The sequence below is a fragment of the Etheostoma cragini genome, chromosome 3 (assembly GCF_013103735.1).
Source record: "Etheostoma cragini isolate CJK2018 chromosome 3, CSU_Ecrag_1.0, whole genome shotgun sequence".
Lineage (NCBI taxonomy): Eukaryota > Metazoa > Chordata > Actinopteri > Perciformes > Percidae > Etheostoma > Etheostoma cragini.
The window spans coordinates 13,243,096-13,265,648 of record NC_048409.1 but is presented as its reverse complement, the minus strand read 5'-3'; the positions used below and the strand labels follow the sequence as shown (position 1 = coordinate 13,265,648).

General features: G+C 39.6%; 1 protein-coding gene across 1 annotated transcript in view; it reads left to right on the top strand.

The window, feature by feature from the left end:
* Positions 1-22,553, top strand: part of drd2a (dopamine receptor D2a) — a 47,135-nt gene that overhangs the window by 13,223 nt on the left and 11,359 nt on the right. Inside the window, exon 2 of the mRNA XM_034867729.1 lies at positions 12,814-13,124. Within this exon, the coding sequence (XP_034723620.1) occupies positions 12,846-13,124 (279 nt within the window). The 5' untranslated portion in view covers positions 12,814-12,845. The remainder of the gene's footprint in view (positions 1-12,813; positions 13,125-22,553) is intronic.

Here is a 22,553-nt window from a genome sequence, read left to right as displayed (position 1 = left end):
ATAACCTTGCCTGGACTCACTCCTTTTCACATTCCTTAAACCTGTTTGTGACAACCAATACATTTACAGAAAGAAATTTACAGAAACATCTTCTAAAGCACAATCTTGGACACCTCATTAGTGTTGTATCCAGGAGTCACTGGGTGTTTCGGTTCTTGCAACAGACACCCTCGTCCCGGCAACCCAACCGAGGCTGATCAGACCCCGGTCTGTGTCCAAGTGGCATTCCACTACCATGCCATCTGTGTAGATAGCTGCTTACCTTTTGCTCAAGACCTACAGCCACTGTCCTTGGGGACCTCATAGATAAGCAGAGGCCAGAGGATTCTATGCTGGTAGACCCAGGCTTTGGAACTTCCAGGGAGCCCAGACTTGTCCACTGTTCTCAACCATCCCTCCAGGTCAGCACCAGTTGCCTTGATGGAGTCTCTGTCGTTCAGCCTGCAGTTGAAGACCTTTCCAAGGCTCTTCACTGGTCTCTCGGTGACTGACAGGATGACTTTTTGACATGTACTGTGATTCAAAATAATATTTAATTGGCTCATAATATGCTTTTTGCAGTGATTCTTGGTTATTGCTGGAGGTAGGAAGTTTGTTAGCTGGGCATTGCTAACAAGCTGCAGCTTCTGGTAGAGCAGATAAACTCAGTTGAACCCATTCTTTTACTTAAAGTCCACTTGTTTATTTGTTCTGGAGCTTCTGATTTTGTTCACTTGGCCATAGCGGTTTACAGGATTATAGCTTACATCTTTCTAAGTGTTTGTATAAGTCTATATAATGTGTTGACTTTAACCATTTACCCTGTCTCCAGTCTCTGAGCAGTACTTGCAAAGCATTCATTGAAAAATTGATCTTGTCATCTTAAAGCAAGTAAGACAGCAAACAAACGTTTCTAAAACCATTGTTCCTGTAACAGCCACCGAAGCATTTAGAACATTTTGTATTTTCTTCTAAAAAGAAATTACACCTACCAACAGTGTACTTTCCAAACTATCATACATAACTATACTCTGTGCTTGTAGTTCAGATTGCCCTTTTTGTGAATACAAACTTTGTAAGTCCATTATATCCTAAAAATTCTCAAGATGTTTTTTTTTGCTATAGTGTATCAAAGAAAGCCAGGACGGTAGTCTTGCTCTTTCTTTGTGAATCAGCCACATGTGGGCAACCTTTCCATCAGTCTGTTAATTAGACCAAGAACAAAAAACAATAGATACAACTGTGGCATTGAAATTGGATTTGAAGTGGACGTTGAAGTAAAGTGTAAACACATTATGTAGCACACCGCTTGCACAAATACAAACACTAGTTAATCATGTCTAGTCAGTGTATGTATTTGTGTGCTTTTTTACATGCCCTCAAAGCTTTAATGCGTAACTTTTTTATATTAATGAACATCTATTATATTCAATTAATTAAGTGTATCAGCTTCACAAAACTCTCTATTTTTCTCAGTATGGCTATGTTTAGAACATGGTGTAGTCACGCGACTTTCGCGCGCAGAAACTCGAGTGAAGATAGTGAGCTCTTCTAATGAGTCCATCATGTTTTTTTAATGCTGCGTGTCCTCGTCGGCTACAAGTAACTGTGTGGATGGACGAGGGCACAGAAACTATGTACTATAGCTTTAACATTTGTACATGTTATACAAGTATATGTTGATGAGCATAAAGTTAAATTGTTATTTAAGCTGATACATTGCATTATATATGTGTATACATGTATATATAGATATATCTATATCTATATATATATACATTATATACTGTGTATGTATATATACAGTGTTACACATTTTATGTTCTTTATTTTTTGTGACTGTAAAGTTCTCCAGTTTACTGGCAGCGCTGATCTCGCACACACTCCCTGAAAAAAGTCCAACAGTTGAAGCCAAAGAAATAAAGCACATACTCACAATTGTATTACACATCAAATAACTGATGCAACTGGTGCAATCATTTTCATACAATTTCAGCCATATTAGTCAATGTGCTACATTTTTAGAATTGGTTTCACACTTTGCATACTCTGCTGCCTGGCAATTTTGTTTATTAGGACATGGATGACACCCACTGTGCTACTTCAGTTTATATCTGTGATTTTAAACTCCTCTTTAGAGTTAAAGCTTCCGATTACATCCTGGTCATTTCATGTATTGAAGCTACCTAGCAAAATTTCTGGAGCAGGGTCTCACCTCAGTTGAGCCTCTTCTGGCATTCCTATAAATAACCACCTAACCTAACCTCCTCATATGCTCTCACATGCTGTGCCCTCTCTCTCCCACCCTGTTTCTTCCTTCCTCTCCATTTTCCTCTCTCCATAAGATGGTAAGGGGGCCCGTCGTGCCCAGGTGCTATGGCAGATTCCCTGCCAAAGCTTCAGGACAATGCAGTCAGCAAACAGATAACTAAAAGCCACTTCACCCCTCGCGCATCAATCAACTTTCATTAATAAATTATTCAAAGGTATCTGATGGAGTAGTCTTTGCTGGTGAATCCAAGTTTGTGTATGAGAATTTTCCTACCAGTAGCTTATTGACTCCTGTTCCTATTTACACCACACACGGCACACAACTGTTTCTGAGCTGAGAATAGTGGATGTTTGCCACAGAATTGACATGTGCCTGGTGCTGCTTACTGTTGCCCTAAATAGTCACAATTAAAACAATAGACACAAATTAAAGTGTCACATTATGACAATGGAGAATGGTAGCTAATTACTTGGAAGCTTGAAAGAATAATACCCCATGATGGATTACAAAAATACTATGTGTTGCGACCTAGTTCGCCTGTTTTTTGTTTGATAATTTCAAAGTGCATATGTTTGTTCGAAAGCAGAGAGCACAGAGTGAACAGTTTTCAAAGCAGGAAATTGCAGCACCTCGAAAAATAACAAAAAAATACTGGTATTGATCAGCAACACATAAACCTTTGCAGATATGAATTGGCCAATGTGTGCTGTGAGAGAGTAAATCAAATTGTTACACCTTATTTTAGTCAAATGATTACATTCATCATGGTCATTTTAATTTATAATTTCTGCAGTATCATTTAATGCAAAAAGGGCAAAATGAAGTCTGTGATTTACCGTAGAAGAAACAATGTATTAAAGTCTAATGTGAAATATCAAGATAAATTAATGAAATCCTGCCATACACTGTATAGTAAAATATGTATCACTTTATTTGGGAAAGTTGTTGAACAGCCGCAGTTTTTCTTCAAGACCATGGCACCTCTGTAATTGCATGAGGCAGTTTATTTCGCTCCATTGCACTGGTATACACTAAGAAAATTATTCATCCTTATAAGGTTGTGGTTTCCTTCCCTGCCTCTGGTATTGTACCTGTTACATTTCTCCACCCTCTTAAAGTAGATGGAAAAGAAGCTAAAGAGTTGTCTGTAACTGAACATATCTGATAATACATGGGACCCATTGAGGCTGTGTGCTGTAATTTATATCTAATCAGTTTTCTTTGTGCTACTTGATGTTTCTGTTTCACATCTTTAGTGGTGGCTCACCGCCATGAACTAATGAGACTGACAAAATGACACCAGACTGGGATGAAGGCCAATTGTTCAGACATCCACTCTCCAATAATTGTGCTTTCCTGGCCTGAAATAGATCCATGCTTGATCTATTTCAAGCATTTTCTTTGCTTAAATCTTCAAAACTGAGCATGTCCGTGTGAAATCTTAATTTCCAGAGCAAACTTCTAACATAGCCTGGTCTTAGCCAGCTGGTCTTTGAATAAAGACAGGCATGGTCCTACCTAGTGTGTCAGGAATCATTGTAACTGAAGGATGCATCAGCTTTGCCTAGGGCAACATACTTTGATTAGTCCACCTCGTGGTACTCTATAGACCATCTGGCCCTTATTCCAAGTGTTTAGAAGAATTTGAATTTATCTTAGACCTTGTTACTCATTCTGATGAGATTTTAATCATTGATGATTTCAATATTTGTGCAAAAACCTTCTCACGTTAACACCCTCAACTTGATTCCATCAGGTGGGAGAGAGGTGTCTACTCCATCAGTCTCTTATGTCACATTATAACATCCTGTGCTATCTGCTTTCAAAATACAGGGTTCCTGTCTGTCCCCAGAGTTTTAAAGAAGTCAATAGGCTGCAGGGCTTTTAAATTTAGACTTTAAGCTCTACTTTTCAACTTTTTACACATTCAGTTGGTTGCTTATTCTATGATGACTTCAGGACTTGTAGCTAGGGCTGGGCAATATGTTATATTGATATAAATGTATGAGGCTAGATATCGTCTTTCATTTTGGATATCATAATGTCATAAAATGACACCAGTGTTGTCTTTTCCTATTTTAAGAGGCTACATTAGAGTAAAGTGAGTTTATTTTCTGAACTTTTCAGATTGTTCTAGCTGGCCTTTTATTTGAATTTACTGTTTTTGTCATTATATCCACATCACTAATGATTATCAAAAATCTCATTGTGTAAATAATTTGTGAAAGTTTCAATACTCATTCCTACTATTTCTCTTTAATATTGATATATTTGGTAAAGAATATCGTGATATTTGAGTTTCTCCAAATCGACCAACTCTACCACTTGTTTTCACTATACTTCAGGTGGGTCATTCTTAGTTTCAACTCATCTATTAACCCTAGTACCTACAGTCTTTGTTGTCCTGCAGATGATTTTGAAGTCCCTCCCCGGTCTCAGCATTCAGTCAATTTACAATAACCTTGATACAGTAGCTTTGTAGATTGTCACCACGTTGCTTTTGGATTCTGGCTCTGAACAGTTTTGTTATATTCTCAACTGTTATCCCAATTACAAAGAAGCTAGTCTCACATTGCCAGACCTTCCTCAACAGCATTGCAAGGAAGGGTCTGGCTATTCAACACAGCATTGTGGGATGGGAGAAAAAAAACTTGCTCTGGTTTATTAGTAATTCTTGAAAACCCATCCCAATCATCTTGGACGGTGTTAGGCGCCCGGCGGAGCAACGGTGCCTCTGCAAAAAAGCCTCTAGAAGGAACTTGTTTTGGTGGAACAAGTGTACCTAAAAGTGTCTTTAGTCGTGCAACAGAAAACTCAGATTGGACACATGGTCTGGCCAGGTGTCTGGATTTACCCTGAAGAGATCTGAGAAACAGTTAACCATAGTCCAACACAAAGAAAGCAAAAGGTGACGGACATTTGGCCAAAATGAGGGACATCTGGTGGAAGTTTCGGCGGCACCTGAACAATCCAGGAAGAGAAATGTTGTTGATATAGACTACAAAGAAGCTGACTGCCTCAGCTGCCTGCCAACGGCCATTTATTACAGCAAAATTAGACCTTTGAATGAATACATTAGATGTCCTAGCTGTTCTTTTATCTGCCTTTACCCACTCAATATATCCACATTACTAATGATCATATATCATAAATCTTATTGTGTAAATATTATGTGAAAGCAGCATTAGTCAACCCTACAATATTACCTCAATATTGATATATTTGGTAAAAAATATTGTGACATTTGATTTTCTCCATATCGCCCGGCTCTAGTGGGAAGGTGATAAGGGATTAGCATTTGCAGCATTAGCTTTAAACAAGGGACTCTGGTTCTTGTTTTAACATTCTGCGGACATCTACTCTATTTAAGATTCCTTGTGCAAGACAGTAAATCTGTTTTGGGTTATTTTGTTTGACCTCTGACTTATCTGTGGAGAAGGACATGATTATTATCATAATCAGGTAGCCTACGGGTCACAGAGAAGTCATTTAAAGAATAGAAGAGATTGGAGGCGGCATTGAAGGAGCCAAGGTTTTTGTTTATAAGCAAGCATCGGTTATCTGGCCAGCAGTGAGAATAGTCTCACGTACTGTAAGTAAAGAAGTAGAGCTGGCAAATAAATTAGATTAGACAGCACAGGGCATCTGCAGGGTACACACACAGACCGGTGCCTCAGAGCAATACTTACACATCCTAACAGGAACACTCTTCCCTCACTCACCCCTTTCTTTCTTTCTTCTCTATAAGGCTTTCTTCTTTTCTTCACTGAAGCTTTCCTCTGCCCTCCTCTGGTAACTGTTCTTATTAATTTAGCTGTCTTAGCATGCTGTCTTTCATGTTGCAGTGTACAGTATGTGTGTAGTTGTGTCCATCCTTTTGTTATCTATTCACGTTTGCATGCATATGCTCTGTATTGACAATATGATCTTAAAACAGCACAGAGAAAAACTAATTATGTTTGAAGGTCTTAACATTCACAGTCAAGGTTAAAGCAACAAATGGACACACCTTTTTGAAAGTGTAAATTAAATCAGTGCAGTGTCATTCAGATGTATTGTAGGTTAGACGTTTCTGCACCCTCATAAACTTATTACTAAAAGAGTATGTCCTTCACAGGTTTCATATGTTCTGATAATCCTTGAAGTTCTTCCAAATCAACAGAGAATTTCTTGACCCTCTGAATAAGAACACTTCTTGCTCATATAGGGCACAAAAGAGCACAAAATAATTTGGCCTTCATAAGTCAATGATTACTGTGAGAAGATGATCGAACACATGTAAAAAAAAGAAGAAAAAAGAAATCTGCATTGCTCCATCACTTAGGTAAAGAGTTCCATATTAAGCTCAAGGATGTGACAGGAAGCTATGATGCAGAGTGTTTTTTAGACTACAATAAATAATAGAAAAGCCCCGTGAGGAAAACCACTGTTTGGAAAAATTTCAAGCAAAACATGGCTTCGCGTGTCACATTTGCTAAAAAATAACCTGGATGAATTGCATTTGGTGATGCAATCTGTGCATGTAGATATAAGAACAAATTGCAATTATTTATCTAGCATATTCATTACACATAAACTCAAAGTGCTTAAGTGAAAACAATCAAAAGAATCATGTTTTATAGAATGAAAACCATTCATAGCAACTCAAGGACTTCAGGGTTACGTATAAAAAATGAAAGTAAATCTTTATGTATACATACATATATACAAATTTACAAAATTAAAAAAATGTTCTGCTTGTATAATTCTTCCTCCTCTCCATAATGGCTGTAAAGAGTTAGAGAACCAAAACCAGCCCTTAGTCTGTGTAAAATTGGATTCTGCAGTGCACTGTAAAGCTAATATGAGGATTTGTCTTTCTGCTAGCCATATAATGAGGATATTTTCCAAAGTTAAAACCCTTGTAGTATCAAATCCCCTTTGTTTTCATAGACACTACTGTTTCCTGACAGAGGTAAGAGAAATTAACTTTTTGTTAATGAAATTGAGAATTTTGTACTAAAAGACTATCTTTGGAAGATATCTTTTTGATTTGTCCAAGTCTGCTTAAAATAAGCTTTGGCTGAACTGAAGCGTTTTTCATGGAACAAGAACTAGATTTTGTCCCCCAGCTTTTAAAATAGAATTGCATAAGGAAGACATATCTTCATTGCCCGTATGGAGAGGAGAAATTACTATAGGAACTAAATGCTTTTTTAATGTCCACATCGCTGTGTGAGTGCTGTTTTAAGACAGACTTGAAAGAAAATTGTGAACTTATTCTTTAATAATGAAGCATGATGCATCCGGGATTGTGCCTTTTCTGCTTCCCCTGCCACCACTTGTGGATGGATAAATATGGAATTAAATCAGAACATTTTAACATGCCAATGTTAGGGGAATTTTTTGTGTTTGGAAAGTTTGTCTGGTCAAACCCCATAAAACTGACTCAAAACAGAAGGAGGTCTACCACAGAGGGGCCTTAACTAAAGAACATTTGCAATTTGGAACTGCAAAGTAAGAGTCCTTATTGTGAGCCTAATGTCATTGTGTGTCTTGAAGTGAGATACAATTATAAAATGTGTTGAGGTACTGACAGTGTTCGCCAAATCAAAGCAGGACTTTTTTTTTTGTTTACCTGTGCAAAGACTTTATTGCCTGACATATTTCAGACACAGAATGCATTACATAAAACACTTACTCCATATTGTTCATTTCCTCTTTAACTTTGTTCAACAGGATTCCTACAACAATACCCTTTGCTAGAGGCGAGGGGCAACAGTGACAGATAAAAGTCACAACAATTACAACAAAGTAGAATCAAGAAGACAAAATCATGCTATAGAAACAATTACAAGGGTAAGAAAATAATTGGTGGGTTGTGTAAATTAAGTTAGGGGCAGCGATAAAAAAAGTTCAATGTAGATGAGGATGGTAAGTAGATTTAAGTCAGCGGGAGCTGCAGCCTGAAATGCTGGAGAACCAATTATGTTGTTAGTTAGCGGGAAGATGTCATGGTTGCAATTTTCCTTTTCTGTTGTATAGTGTTAATTTATTCCCCGTTTCCTAATTGTCTGGATGTTTTCATCCTTGTGTATGTTTTATGCTTCAGTTTCCTGTTTTATTTTGTAGTCTGTTTTCTCCCATGTCTTTGTTTATTTTATTTATGTCTTCTGGATTCCCCAACATTTTCTGGGAACTATTTTTTCCGGCTTTCTTCAGGACGGAATTTTGTTCTACCCTTTTTCTTTATTAAATCTTTGAAGTCAACACTGCTCTGTTGTCTCTGAATTTTGGGGCCGCCCATTTCTCTAAATGACAGAAGGAGAGAGTGAAAATGGAGCTGGGAAAATGAAGAATGACATAAACATTAATCTAGACAGGTCGGAGGGAACTGCACTGCTAAGGCTTTTGTAAAATAGGATGTATCAATGTATTTCTTCATGTTATTCTAAAAAGATGAGACACACAGCTTCGTTAAAAAAAGCAGGCTGCTGTGCAGCGTCAAATCTACTCAGTGATGTTAATAAAAATGTAAGATTATATGGCTATGTTCAGAAGATTGTCTTCAGGTGACTTTACTGCGCAGAAACACAAGTGAAGGTAACTACCTCATGCAAATAGTCCGTAATATATTTTTTAGTCTCTATGGCTGCTATCAAAGCTGCGTGGAGGAGGGGTGGGGCCGGGTGGGTGATCCCGGAAGGCTGTATCATGTGCCACCAGTGTTGTCATTATTGTTGTCATAACTACGCACTATAGCTTTAAAGCAATGGGTTTCCATGCATATTTCAAGTAAATTCATCTACTTCCAGATAACAGTGCAGATTGATTGCAGAAGAAGCACAACACATTTGTTAACTTTAATTCTGCGACCAGAACCTCATGTCGCAATAACTGCAGTACACACTTTACAAGGTGTTTTACATTTACACTGACTGTCACTAGGATCTTCAAAGAGTTACATTAATAATACACAGAGATGGGAAGTAACAAAGAACAAATACTTTGTTACTGTTATTTTTCTTTACTTAATCTTTCTGATATTTTTACTTTATTAATTTTTGTGGCAACTATTTACTTTTACTCCTTACCTTTTAACACTAACATCAGTACTTTCTACTCCTTACATTTTAAAAGGTTGGCTCGTTACTTTAGTTTTGTACAAGAGGCCATCATGTCGGAGAATAGCACGGACAAGCTTTTTAGACCATGAGCGGGCGGGCATGCCACACGGAAAAAAAAAGTGAGAGAAAAGAAAAAGAGACTAGCTGTCCCGTCCGAGGATAATCAGTTGAGATTGTGTGTGTGCGTCTTTGAGAACTGTAAGTTGTATAACTTACATGTATGTTGTCAGTTCATTTAAGCCTGTTGTATTGGTCTATAGTTTTTGCACATTTAAAGTAAGTTGTGATTTTCTTGTTTGTGTTCTTCACCTGTTAGCTAGGTTGCACGTTGCATCAACAATGAGAAGTTGTTTTAACAGACACATCTGGGGTGAAGTTGGAAGCTCAGAATCAGCTTTAAATACAGTTCGAATCTAGTCCTCACTAAAAAGTTTCAAATAATTTCACCTGATTTACTGTTATTATTTTTGCGTCATCAATACCATATTCAATCTAATTGGATGGGAATATACTGTACGTTGAACTTGACGCACCACTAAGACAACTCAACAGACTTGGCGGCATTCTGCATTGATTTGCGGCAAATCATTGCGGCTTGATGGCGCTAACGTTAGCACATAGTATGGACGATGACATGATTGACAATGAAGAAAAGAGAGATCCCAGAGATTCGGCAGACAAGCAGCCAGACGTTCCTAATCATCCTCGGCCGCATCTGAGAGAGATGTTTGAGATAGTAAGCATCAAGACTGACTCCTGGCCAATGTGCTGGGGAACTTCTTAATTAATGTCGGTTTAGTAATTCATATGTTATCCTTTATTCTATTTCCAAAAGCCATATTTGAGCACACACATACATACAATTCAAGGAAAGATTAATATAGAGAAAATTGATCTGAGAATTCTCACAGAATCACAACTGAATTCCTAGCTTGCTACTCAGTCAGAATCTTATTAACCTGGAGTCCCAGTCTCTGTCACAATATTCACATATGTGATGTTTTAGGCCTATTGGCAAACATCCATTTAAAATGTAGCCAATGGCATATAAAGAACCTTTTTTCTATGTCCACTGAAGTTTCACAGCATGCTCTCCAGTAACATTTGGGTGCTCCAGGTAGCTTTGCATAAAAAGTGGTTGTCATTCACAAGGTTATTCTTACTTTTATGCTTTTAAGTAAATTTCCAAGCCTGTACTTTGTTACTTGTACTTGAGTAAAGAAGTTAAATCAGTACTTCTACTTTTAGAGTATTTTTTAACACAAGTTGTGAGCACTTTTGCCATCTCTGATGATGCATAATGATGCATTTTGTCTGGTTTGTGATACATTGGCTACTGCACATACATATTCTTTTAATATTTTTTTGTTATACAATGACAAAGAATATTTACTTCACAATTCATGAGCTTCTAGTCAGCTCAAATATAAGCAATTAATGTGAGATTACATTTCATCATCACTTTTATAAAACTAAATCTCTAATTGTGTGTCTCTAATGATTTTTCCGGCACAATGTCACTAATTAAGGATTTAGATATTATGGTGATCTGTCTCTTAAGGTTAGACAGCTCCACTGTTTGTTTGCCTTTCGGTTTACATGTGTGTCTTTTTGAAGATCTGGCGAGTTGGGAGCACTAATTGCTGTTTTTAAATGGACTGTAAATGGATTGTTCTTGTATAGCACTTTTGTAGTCTTAACGATTACTTAAAGCGCTTTCATGTAGTACAGGAACCATTCACTCACTGTGGCCGAGGCCGCCACACAAGCAACTGGCAAATCAAGGTTAAGTTTCTTGCCCAAGGACACTTCGACATGGGACTGCAGGGCCAGGGATCGATTCTTCCGATTGGCGGGCGACCGCTCTATCACTGAGCCACAGTTGCTCCAAATGAATGCAAACCTGTCGTTCATACTCAACTACAGCCCCTAAAAAGAACCATAGCTTTGACCACAAGTAGCGCTATCTGGGATGGTCCTAATGTTGTTCATACCAAGGATACACTGCTTTGATGTGAAACACTGAATGTAAAAGCAACTGTGTTTGCACACAAAAGACCACACAACAGGCATGTGCACACATAGACATCAAATGGGGCTTGAGCACCTGCCCTTTTTGTTCCTCAAGAAAAAGTGCCCTTTTTCTGCAGTGCTTTTTTATTTTTACAAATGATTATATATTCCTCTTTGCAGACAGTTTCCCTGTCAAAATAATATATTTATGGAATAAAAAAAATCAACATATTAGGTGGGGAGATGAGACTTTGTCGAGATCCGACGCTGTCCACTCCCTCACCCGCCCTCTCCCTTCGCGTCTCCTCGCAGAAGCGGCACACTGTTGGACACAGAGAGGCAGGCAGGAGCAGCTCCTACCCCAGCTGTGTTTAGCTGTGTTATTTAAAATTTTTGTCTAATAATGTCATCATAATGGCCACTTTGATATGCAGATTAGCAGGGGCGTAGCACCTGGGCCCCGTAGAAAGGCATTTTCTATGAGCCCCTCCCCGCATCTACAGCTATTTGTTCTAGCATATTTCCGGGCCCTCCACACATGAGAGGGCCCCCCCACACACACACACACACACACACACACACACACACACACACCCTACCCCCAGGCCGACGCTCCAGCATATTAGATGTTAAATAATTAAAATGTGCCAATTTGCAAACATTTGACAAGGCACTGCAGGTGAATAAGTTAAACAGAATTTTTTAAACTACACATTTCACCACTGAACTTCCCTAGATAATTACTCACATCCAGAGATTTTTTTCCCCATAAAATGTAGTGTTGAAATATGCACATTAGCTTATTTGGTTCATTTAGAAGAAATCTACAGCTGCAAACAGATGGAGGGTACAGTCTAAAACAAACATCTAAATGTGTATTTTGGAAGGTTGTTAATTACACAAAATAATTAAAATGATAAAAAATGATTTATTTCCATAATGTTGAAAATAAACAAATTCTCCCTCTCCTTGGTGCTGTCAGCTATTCTAATTATCTATTATTGTAACTATTAGCATAGAATACATGCACATTGTGGCAGAGTTTCCTCTGCTGTTGCTTGCTTTTGTAATAAACCCAGCAAAAACTAAAGAAGACCATAGTCTTTATGGGAACTGATTATTTTTGCAGAAATCTTTTGAGTACTGGACAATTGCGTAAGTGTGAGGGAATTAAAATAAATTGGTTAGGTTGTTGTCGGGTTGTCAGTGTTGTGACACTTTGTTAATAAATAATGTGTTAATAATTATTTGCCCTTCCCTTGAGCCATTACCCTCCATGATGTGTGTCTACATCGTGTCTATATCATGCAGGAATTCAGATTGTTCCGGAAAGTCTAAGTTTTTGTTTTTATTCATAAAACTATTACCACACACATTTACGTTCACATGAGTACAATTACATACAAGTGCTATTTTCTCTCTGTTTGTCTGCGTGTTTTGCAGGGCCCGTTCTTGGCCTTCGTCACTCACAGCTAATGGATGTCTTTACCCAGTATGCCTACAATGACAGTTTCAATGATAATGGGACATGGAGCTTCAACGAAACAGATCAAGAGCACAAACACCCTTACAACTACTATGCCATGCTGCTTACTCTGCTCATCTTCGTCATCGTCTTCGGCAACGTGCTGGTGTGCATAGCTGTGTCCAGAGAGAAGGCCCTGCAGACCACCACCAACTACCTGATCGTCAGCCTGGCTGTTGCTGACCTTCTGGTGGCCACACTGGTTATGCCATGGGTTGTCTACTTGGAGGTAGGACAGCAGAGATACACACACACACACAAACATTTTCACACATGTATACTCTTTGTACATACTGGAAGAAAAATCCATAACCTGATATGCCTTGCAGCTCTCCCTATCTGTAGACCTACAGTATACTTCTTTTGTATCTTGTGTCATTGGAAATATAACAAAGTGATTTGCAGACTTAATCAATTCTGTTCTAGCAGCAGAGCCGGTGGATAATTATAGCAAGAGACTTGAGGCAGAGGTACAGTGCAGATTAACACAGGTGTTTATTTGTCCGACAATTAACACAAAAATATCAGCCATGATTGCAATAAATAAACTGCGCACCACAGGCAGCATGTGCAGCTGCACTAGACCACCACACCAGACCTACCACAGTACAAGATCAATCTGAAATGTACTCCTTCTAAACAATTACACAAAATACAACAACTACATCAAATACATTTCTATTTCCCTATCAATTTGCCTACATTATGTTACCTAATACAATCAAACTTTGTTAGTTGGAACAATTTATCCAAGTACAGTTAATTAAAGTAATAAAACACCTCTTTGCTGCTTAAAACGTGGTATCTCCCGGAACCTTTTAAATGGGGCTTGATACACTGGGGACTCTTTTAGCCCGAGCACTCTGGAGAGGAGACATAACAGAGGTGAGTTACAAACTTTACTACTGTAAAAGCAGCAACTGTTAACCTGCTTTCAATTAGTCAGGCAAAGTTTACATCATACTGCACATGTGTAGGTATCCAAACTTCCACAAAACAGTTTATTAATATTTTGCAATAAACATTCAAAACATGTGCCTCATTTCATTTAGCCATAACATAATGAGTTACAGTGTACTAATGCGATGAAAAGGACCTTCATTACAAATTCTTTCAACAACTATGTTATCTAATTTAATTAAATTCATTTTTTTTTGGTCTCAAATCTTAACAAAAGTTATCTCGAGTCCCTTTACCAATTATAATATAACTCTATAATTTACAAAGTCACAGCAATTCTAGTAATTCCCCCAAGAGCAAGCATTAGTGCTTGCAACAGTGGCGAGGAAAAACTCCCTTTCAGGAAGAAACCTCAGCCAGACCCAGGCTCTTGGTAGGCGGTGTCTGGCGGTGCCGGTTGGGGGTGTGATGCACAGTGGCAATAACAGTCACAACAAAGATAATTAGAACAGTGACTACAAATGTTAGACGTAGTAGTTCATGTCATAGCAGGGCGTTACAAGGTGTCGTGTGGCATAGCAGAGCATAGGTGGACGTAGCGGGATGCAGCAGGGCTCAGCAGCACACAGCAGGACACTGCAGGGCATCGCAGAGCGCAGCAGGGTGTAGCAGGGAGTGCAGCAGGACCACGGCAAGATGTTGTGGCCGTCCTAATCAAAGGAAATATGCTGGGGAAAAGAGAACCTAAGGACTCCAGGGAGTAAACTCCCCAGAACTGGGTCAGTAAGAAGCATTTCTGGGACAGGATGCACACAAATGGTTGCACATAAATGAAACAATACAACAAATGAATTAAAAAAAAATTAAGTTTATTTTTTCAAAGGAAATAACCGACTTTAAAGAGTTCAGTTTGGCCTCAATAGGTTAAGAAATGAAAAAGCATATTAAGCACACAGCAGGGCTTTATATGAAACCTGGTGCCAGCAAAATACTAGTGAAAAGGGGCTGAGCCAAGCAAGCCGGACGCAGCTAACAGCAGGTCAAAGGCTCAAGGTAAAACAAGACACATTTGCATCAGCATTGTAAATATCAGTCCGGTAGTGGTTAAAGAGCTGTAATGTAGCAACACTATGTGACAACAACAAAATGTCAGGCTGGTCTTTTCAGTCAGAGGTCGGATGTTTATGAATAATTCTTCCTAATTCTTGGATATACCATTTTGCATTTGCTGCTGTGTGGGATAATGCAGACCTTTTGTTTTTGAAGCAGCCATGGCAAGTCGATGCCTACTAACAAGTGCAACCTAAAACGGAACAACAAAAAATCATCTCCATTCTACTAAATCAATAGCAACCAGGATGTGGGCTATCTTTCAGAAAATTCTCTATCTTCTGGTCGTTGCTTATTTCTTCAATCCATCTTCCTGGCCCCGGGGTTATTTCTGACCATCAGGCTTTAGGTCACGCTGTCTATTGTATAGAAATGCAATCTAAGACTACAGGGACTCTAATCCTCCTGGACCTCTCAGTGCATCGTTAGATTACCTCTGATCAGATTGCAGTGTATACTTCTATAGGATGTCATGGTCTTTGCCTGTCTCCATGTAGTTTTGCACGTACAGCCCAGTGGTGACTGGCCATGGGTCACTGTAAAATACATGGATGTGAATATTTTCTGAGAGTAATAAATTACTATACTGTTTTTGTCACCAATAAACAAGAAAAACTCTTTGTTAAATTGACACTGGTTATCTGACTAAAGCTTGTTTATCCATATAGTGTGCAACCTGCACAGGGCCTGAAATTAACACCAGACCACCTGCCAAAAGCGGGTGAATTTTGCAATTGGTGTGTAACATTGTCAATCTACCTGCCACATGGACAGGCAGCCAATGAGTATTGAGTGATACAGATGATTAACTATCGGTAAGCAGGGTACACAGTTGCTTACAGACCTGGACCAATCGGTCCTGCATCCCTTGAAGACATTGATTGACAGATAGGGCCCCCTATTGCATTTTCAGTACTTGTATCAGTACTGATTCAGTACTGACCAAGCGGGAGTGAGAACGGCTCAAATTCATTTCCGTGTTTGTGATATGTAGACGAGACGTGTGTGACTCAAACGGCTCACATTTACCAACAGAATGTACAGCGAAAGACATTTTGCCAACATATACACATTTTAACATCAATGTGGATTTCTCACTATAAACTCGATGAAAGACTGACGCACCCACACACACATAAACACACAGAATCACACACGGTGGTTGCAGGAAAGATCGCAGATGAGATGTACAGAATGACCTAAATTAAGGGCATCTACATTATTGTAGGTGCAGTGATAAGTTAAATTCCAATTGGTACTACCCCCCCCCCCCCCCCCCCCCCCCCCCCCCCCACTACAGCACGTGATGGCCGTGCAATGTCCATGAGTAGGCTACCATAATTAGGATAGGATAGGATCATAAAGACACAGCAATTCCTCTTTTCCTCCTTTTTATGAGGCAAAAAAGTGGTCTGTGGTCAAAAAAGTTAACTTCAGGCCCTGAACCGGCACACAGTTTTTTATAAGAATTGTTTACTTGCTTTCTCTGTTGATGTGGGCATCTGGGTCCACACAGCTGGAGCCCACAATGAAACGTTATAGAAAAGTTGGAGGTGTTATCACGTAACTTTCTCAATAAAATATTGATTTTAATGTAATAGCAGAAAGAGTGTCCAGTGGTGTAAAGTGTTTGCTGTGCACTGGTGGACACCAAATTTGGAGTGTGGTAAGTGCTGCAACTGCTCTGAAACTTTCATTGTAAATAAGTAACCGCATGTTTATGGGCACAAATTAGACAATTGTGCTTCTTTTGTATTGCTGGGCACTGATTAAGTCATTAACTGCAATCTAGTTTCTGTTGTCTTCCCCTGCTGTTCATCTTTGGAGAAACACCTTATTTTCACTTTTTAGCAAAATGAGGACATGAGCTAACATCAAACATTGTGGATTAAAGGGGTACTTCAGTGATTTTGAATTGCAATTCCAAAAAGGTAGGGGACTCACAAGAGTCGGATTTAAAAAAGGAATCAAAATCAAAGTTACAGATTCTGAGGCGTTGTGTCCTTATGCGTCAAGCAACACAATCCTACATTTCCCATAACGCAGATCAATTACATTTCATTTGATCTTCCCTCCCTATAAAATGCTCACTTTCTTTAAATTCTATGTCCCCAGTTTGTAACACAGGCTTTGTATTGTAAATGTTTAATCTACTCAAGACCCATGGGATGACATCAGTATGACATGGTCAGGGTTTAGCGAGCTCCCACCAGAGTCACAGACGACAATATACAACTGTTTTCACTGGCTGAGTAGAACTCCTAATGACAGGTAATCTGTCAGCGTGGTGTCAAATCTGTGGAGTGCCCCTTTTTAAGAGCAGCATGTGCAATTTTAGAAATTATCCTTTGACATAATTTGTCATTAAACTTTTTTTTTCTAACCTGTTGCAAAATTATTTAAACTAGATGCTTGTGAGGTCTGTTCCATGTAGGATCAATCAGGATGGATCTACAGTATGGGGTTGTTGGGGGTTTTCTTATGACTTATTTATTTGATGGGTCAATTTAGACTCATTTAAATTACAAATTTTGTCACCATATTATGTATTGAGCTGAAGGATTTCAAATCTAGATCAGACTGCCTTGATTATTTCATTTGGGAGGGCTGCAGTGTGTATTGAATGTGTGACGATAACATGGAAAACCATTCGGCACAGTTTTTTAGTTTTGTCTGCCTGTATTGTTTGTTTTACAGCCTTTTCTCATTTCCCAGTTTGTGCATCCCGATTCCTCGCCTCGATTTCTCTTAGTCCCGCACACAGGAGATCCGAGCCAAGGAGTTGAGGAAGAGTTGAGGCAACAGGCATTTAACAAACACAAGACGTCTCTGCCTAGGAGCTGTCATTAAAAGCAAAGGCAATTAAATATGACCTGCAGAACTAGTGCATCCGCTGTCCATTGTTTTGTCACACGCTGTAATTTATGATCCGTCAGAGGAGCAGAACCGTGTTTATGACCACGTCTATATAATTCATTTGAGGTCAATTCACAACGTGACAAAATGTACGGGGGGTCGCGGAAATATCACTGCAGCTGATATTGTTGGCTACTTAAGCAGCAAAATCCTGTCCTCTCTCCCTTCCCTTTTCTCTCTCTCCTCTGTTTGCTCTTTCACGCCCTTTTTTGTTTAACTGACACGGGTATGCGGGTGAAAAATCTCTCAATGCATCCTCGACTATAATTCCTCCGAGGAGCGTCCTCAATGCTCGATCCTCACTCTTCAATGTGCATTTTAGGACTTGGGACGTCCTTCAACATGGGCGCTGATAATGATTTCCGGGTCACAAGCCGGGGGGGCGGGTGGTCAAGGAGGTACAATGTTGGGACTTGGGAAAAGCACACACTATTAACATGCTGAGAACTAAATACTGGCGGTTTGTCAAAGTCAAAATGGATTATCCAGGATATGTGAGATGTGTTTTGTCTGCCTCCTGCTAGCGTGAAGTAGGATAAACTGAGGCATTAGCAATTGGACTGGTATGAATCCTTGCAAATAAATTATTTAGAAGTGGAAATGTGGATGTTTAAACATTTACTGAGAATCCAGTTCATAATGTTAACCTAGATTTGAATTATGAAAGGGAAGGTGACCTTGAATATGTGAACAGCTTTATCTTGGAGGTGTGTTTTCATTCATTTCACGTTCTTCTGTAAATGCTCCTTCAATCAAAGACACAACCTGAAGTCATGTGCATCTTCAGAGAATAACAAAAACTTGTCAGTATTTTTTCAGTGTTTGATAACAATATTTTGTTTTTGTTTCTCTTCTTTATTACACATAAAGAGCTCCAATCCCACCATATACACACTCCTTTTTCTTTATCTTTGTGCGGACATTTTATTTTCTTAATTCTAGTGTCACCGACCATGACCGTGACGTTTCTTGTGATAATGAATCAACATGAACTTTAGTGAGAGCTTAGTCACAGAGTGTGGGCAGGGCATTCAACTTGCCCTTTATTATTAAATGCTGAATTAGCATTAATTACCACAGTTTTCACTTTCTGTAAAGTGTGACTGATTTAGCGAGCATGTGGAGAGAACTTTTTGCATGGCTTGAGGTTCAGAGCTTGTTTAAAATCAAGGTGAATTAAAATACACTGTTTTTTATAGTGGAATTTCACCTTTTGGAAAGGCTTCAGAACTGACTTTTCAAGACTAGCAAAAGATGTAATGGAGAAACATGAGGAATGCCATTGTAATTGTATTATGCTCATACAGTCATTTTACCTATTTTAAGGTTGTCTCCATGAGATAGAAACTTGAAGAGAAACATTTATACTGAAACAACAAAACCTGCATAAATAAACAACATATATAAAAAGCCAGACAACCAACAATCAGGCTGTAAAAGAGAATTAAATACATTTCAAGAATCTACTGCATCAGATAGTAAATGTATATTATGTTCATTGTACAAATCTGTAAAAATTGTATTTATAGTAATATCCACCTGCATACTATTTTCAGTACATATCCAGCTGTAAATCTTGTTCACAATACTAGTTATCTATATAATATAAAAATTCTGTTTATAATAGTGTTCATTTCTATATTTGTTCACTACTTATCCATGTCCTGCACTTATGGAACCATTGTATATCCTGCATTTACTGCTTTTGCACTTCTGGTTAGACCTTAACTGCATTTTGTTATCTTGTACCTGTACCTCTGTAATGACAATAAAGTTGAATCTAATCTAAAACTTAAACAATCCAAGGGATAAAAGATTAGTGCGTATCTGAGGTTTGTAGATAAATATCATTCCATCCATCCATCTTAGTCCGCTAATCCGGTATCGGGTTGTGGGGGGAGCAGCTCCAGCAGGAGACCCCAAACTTGCCTTTCCCGAGCCACGTTAACCAGCTCCAACTGGGGGAGCCCGAGGTGTTGCCAGGCCAAGTTGGAGATATAATCCCTCCACCTAGTCCTGGGTCTTCCCTGAGGCCTCCTCCCAACTAGACGTGCCTGGAACAACTCCCTAGGGAGGCGCCCTGGAAGCATCCTTACCAGACGCCTGAACCACCTCAACTGGCTCATTTTGACGCAAAGGGCAGCGGCTCTACTCCGAGCTCCTCACGGATGACTGTGCTTCTCACCATCTCTAAGGGAGACGCCAGGTACACGCCTAAGGAAATCCTTTTTGGCAGCTTGTACCCTGGATCTTGTTCTTTCGGTGACCCGGCCTTCAGAACCACAGGTGAGGGTAGGAATTCAAATTGTAGAGAGCTTTGACTTCTGGCTCAGCTCTCCTTTCATGGGATTATTGTGTGATAAATTGAATGTAAGACCACACCCGCTGCGCCGATTCTCTGACCAATCTCCGGCGCCAATGTCCCCTCATTCGCAAACAAGACTCCAAGATATCTAAAGTCCTTCACTTGAGTTAAGGACTCATTCCCTACAAATAGAAGGCACTTCATCAGTTTCCTGCTGAGAACCGTGGCCTCAGGTTTAGAGGTGCTGATCCTCATCCCAGCCGATCTAATCCAATGAGTGCTGAAGGTCACAGGCCGATGATGCCATCAGGACCACATCATCCGCAAAAAGCCGCAATGAGATCCCCAGCCCACTGAAATGCAACCCCTCCCCACCCCATACTACAAACAGGATTGGGGACAAAGCAGAGCCCTGGTGGAGGCCAACCCTTACCTGAAATGAGTACACCCAATACTCTCGCAGCACCTCCCACAGTATCTCCCGGGGAACCTTGTCATACGGCTTCTCCAGATCCACAAAACACATGTAGACCGGATGGCCATACTCCCAGGCTTCTTCCAGGATCTTTGCGAGAATGAAGATCTGATCCGTTGTTCCATGACCAGGACGGAATCCGCATTGTTCCTCTTCAACTCAAGGTTCGACTATCAACCAAACCCTCCTTTCCGGCACCTTGCATTAGAATTTACCAGGGAGGTTAAGAAGAGTGATACCCCTGTGTTTGGCACACACCCTCTGGTCCCCCTTTTTGAAGAGGGGAATCACCACCCCGGTCTGCCACTCCCTAGGCACCGTCCCAGACTTCAACACAATGGTGAAGAGGCGTGTCAACTAAGACAGGCCCTACACACCCAGAGCTTTCATAATTTCTGGATGGATATCATCAATTCCTGGGGCTTTGCCACTGTGGAGTTGTACTACCTCAGCAACTTCCACCAGGGAAATTGATGCCAATCCCCCATCATCCTCCAGCTCTGCCTCTACCATAGAGGGCATGTTAGCTGGATTTAGGAGTTCCTCAAAATGCTCCCTCCACCTTCCATTACCTCCTCAGTTGAGGTCAACAGCATCCCATCCTTACTGTACACGGCTTCCGCCTCATGAGGTGGCAAACGGTTTTCCAGAAGCACCTTGGTGCTGACCAAAAGTCTTTCTCCGACACCCGCTGCTATGCCTCTTTCACAGCAGAGGCTGCAGCCCTTTGGTACCTAGCAACTACCTCTGGAAAGACTCCTTTAGTCTGACTGCTTCCCTGACCACCGTTGTCCACCAGGGTGTTTGTAGGTTACTGCCCCTTGAGTCACCTAAGAACTTAAGACCAGAGATCTCCACCGCAGTTTTAGCAAGGGAAACTTTGAACATTGTCCACTCAGGTTCAATATTTTCAGGTTATATTTTAAATGTGTAACACCACTTGAGCCACGGTGAAAAATAAAACACACTTGAGTTGACTTGACTGCCTCACTATCTATGTCTTCAACTGGCAGGCGTGGCTTGGGAGTAGACTTGTGGCAAAGCCAGTGCATTCAACATGAGCCAAAAATAAATTTTCTAGCTTTGCTCGGTCTAGAAGGCACCAATTTCTTAAAAGAAATCACATACTTACATCTACTATAAATGACTCAATTTAAATTTGAATTCATTTTTCCAGCGGTGAAATATAGTAATTTTTTCATTAGACATACAATATGTTCAAAGAATGTATGCTATCAGCTTTTTAACAGCCGTTTGACTTGTCTTTACAATTCTTCTTTAGTAGTTTTTTTGCATGCATAAAGTATAAAGTGTGCACCTCGGCATTTCTGCTAGGACTAAACATATATTTATATAGTTTTTTTTTTATTATTGTAAATGCCATTAAGACAGCCGAGTTTTAGATAAAAGTCAGTTTCATTTTACCTTTACCTTTTAAGTCGCGACTCAATTGCACTTTTCTAGCAACTTTTTACGTTCCCCAGCCTCCATTACTGCATTTGGTAATTTCTTAACACCTTACCTTTGCATCTTAAATCAGAATGCTAATACATTCTGAAGTATGATTAGCTATGCACATATGCATGGTTTGAAGTTTTAAATAAAGTTTGAGAAGGGAGTTTGGCAGGGGTGAAAAAGCCAAAAACAATTTGACAATGCCTGGATCTCACAGATTCGTTTCATAATTATTATACTCTAATATCCACTGAATATATTTCCCCACATTGATACAAATAGATCTATATTGCAGTCATGGGTTTTCAGCTCATACAAGGCTCTTAAATTCGGGCAAGAGGAAAAGAGAGGAGAGGTTGTGACAGGGAGAAGGGTGCTCATTATGGTTAGGGGATCATTCTGCAATCACAGCTACTGTTGTAAAAACAACATACAGCCATTAACGTTAATGAAGACATGACCTAGGACAAAGGTTAATCTGTCACGGAGAGGTAGGA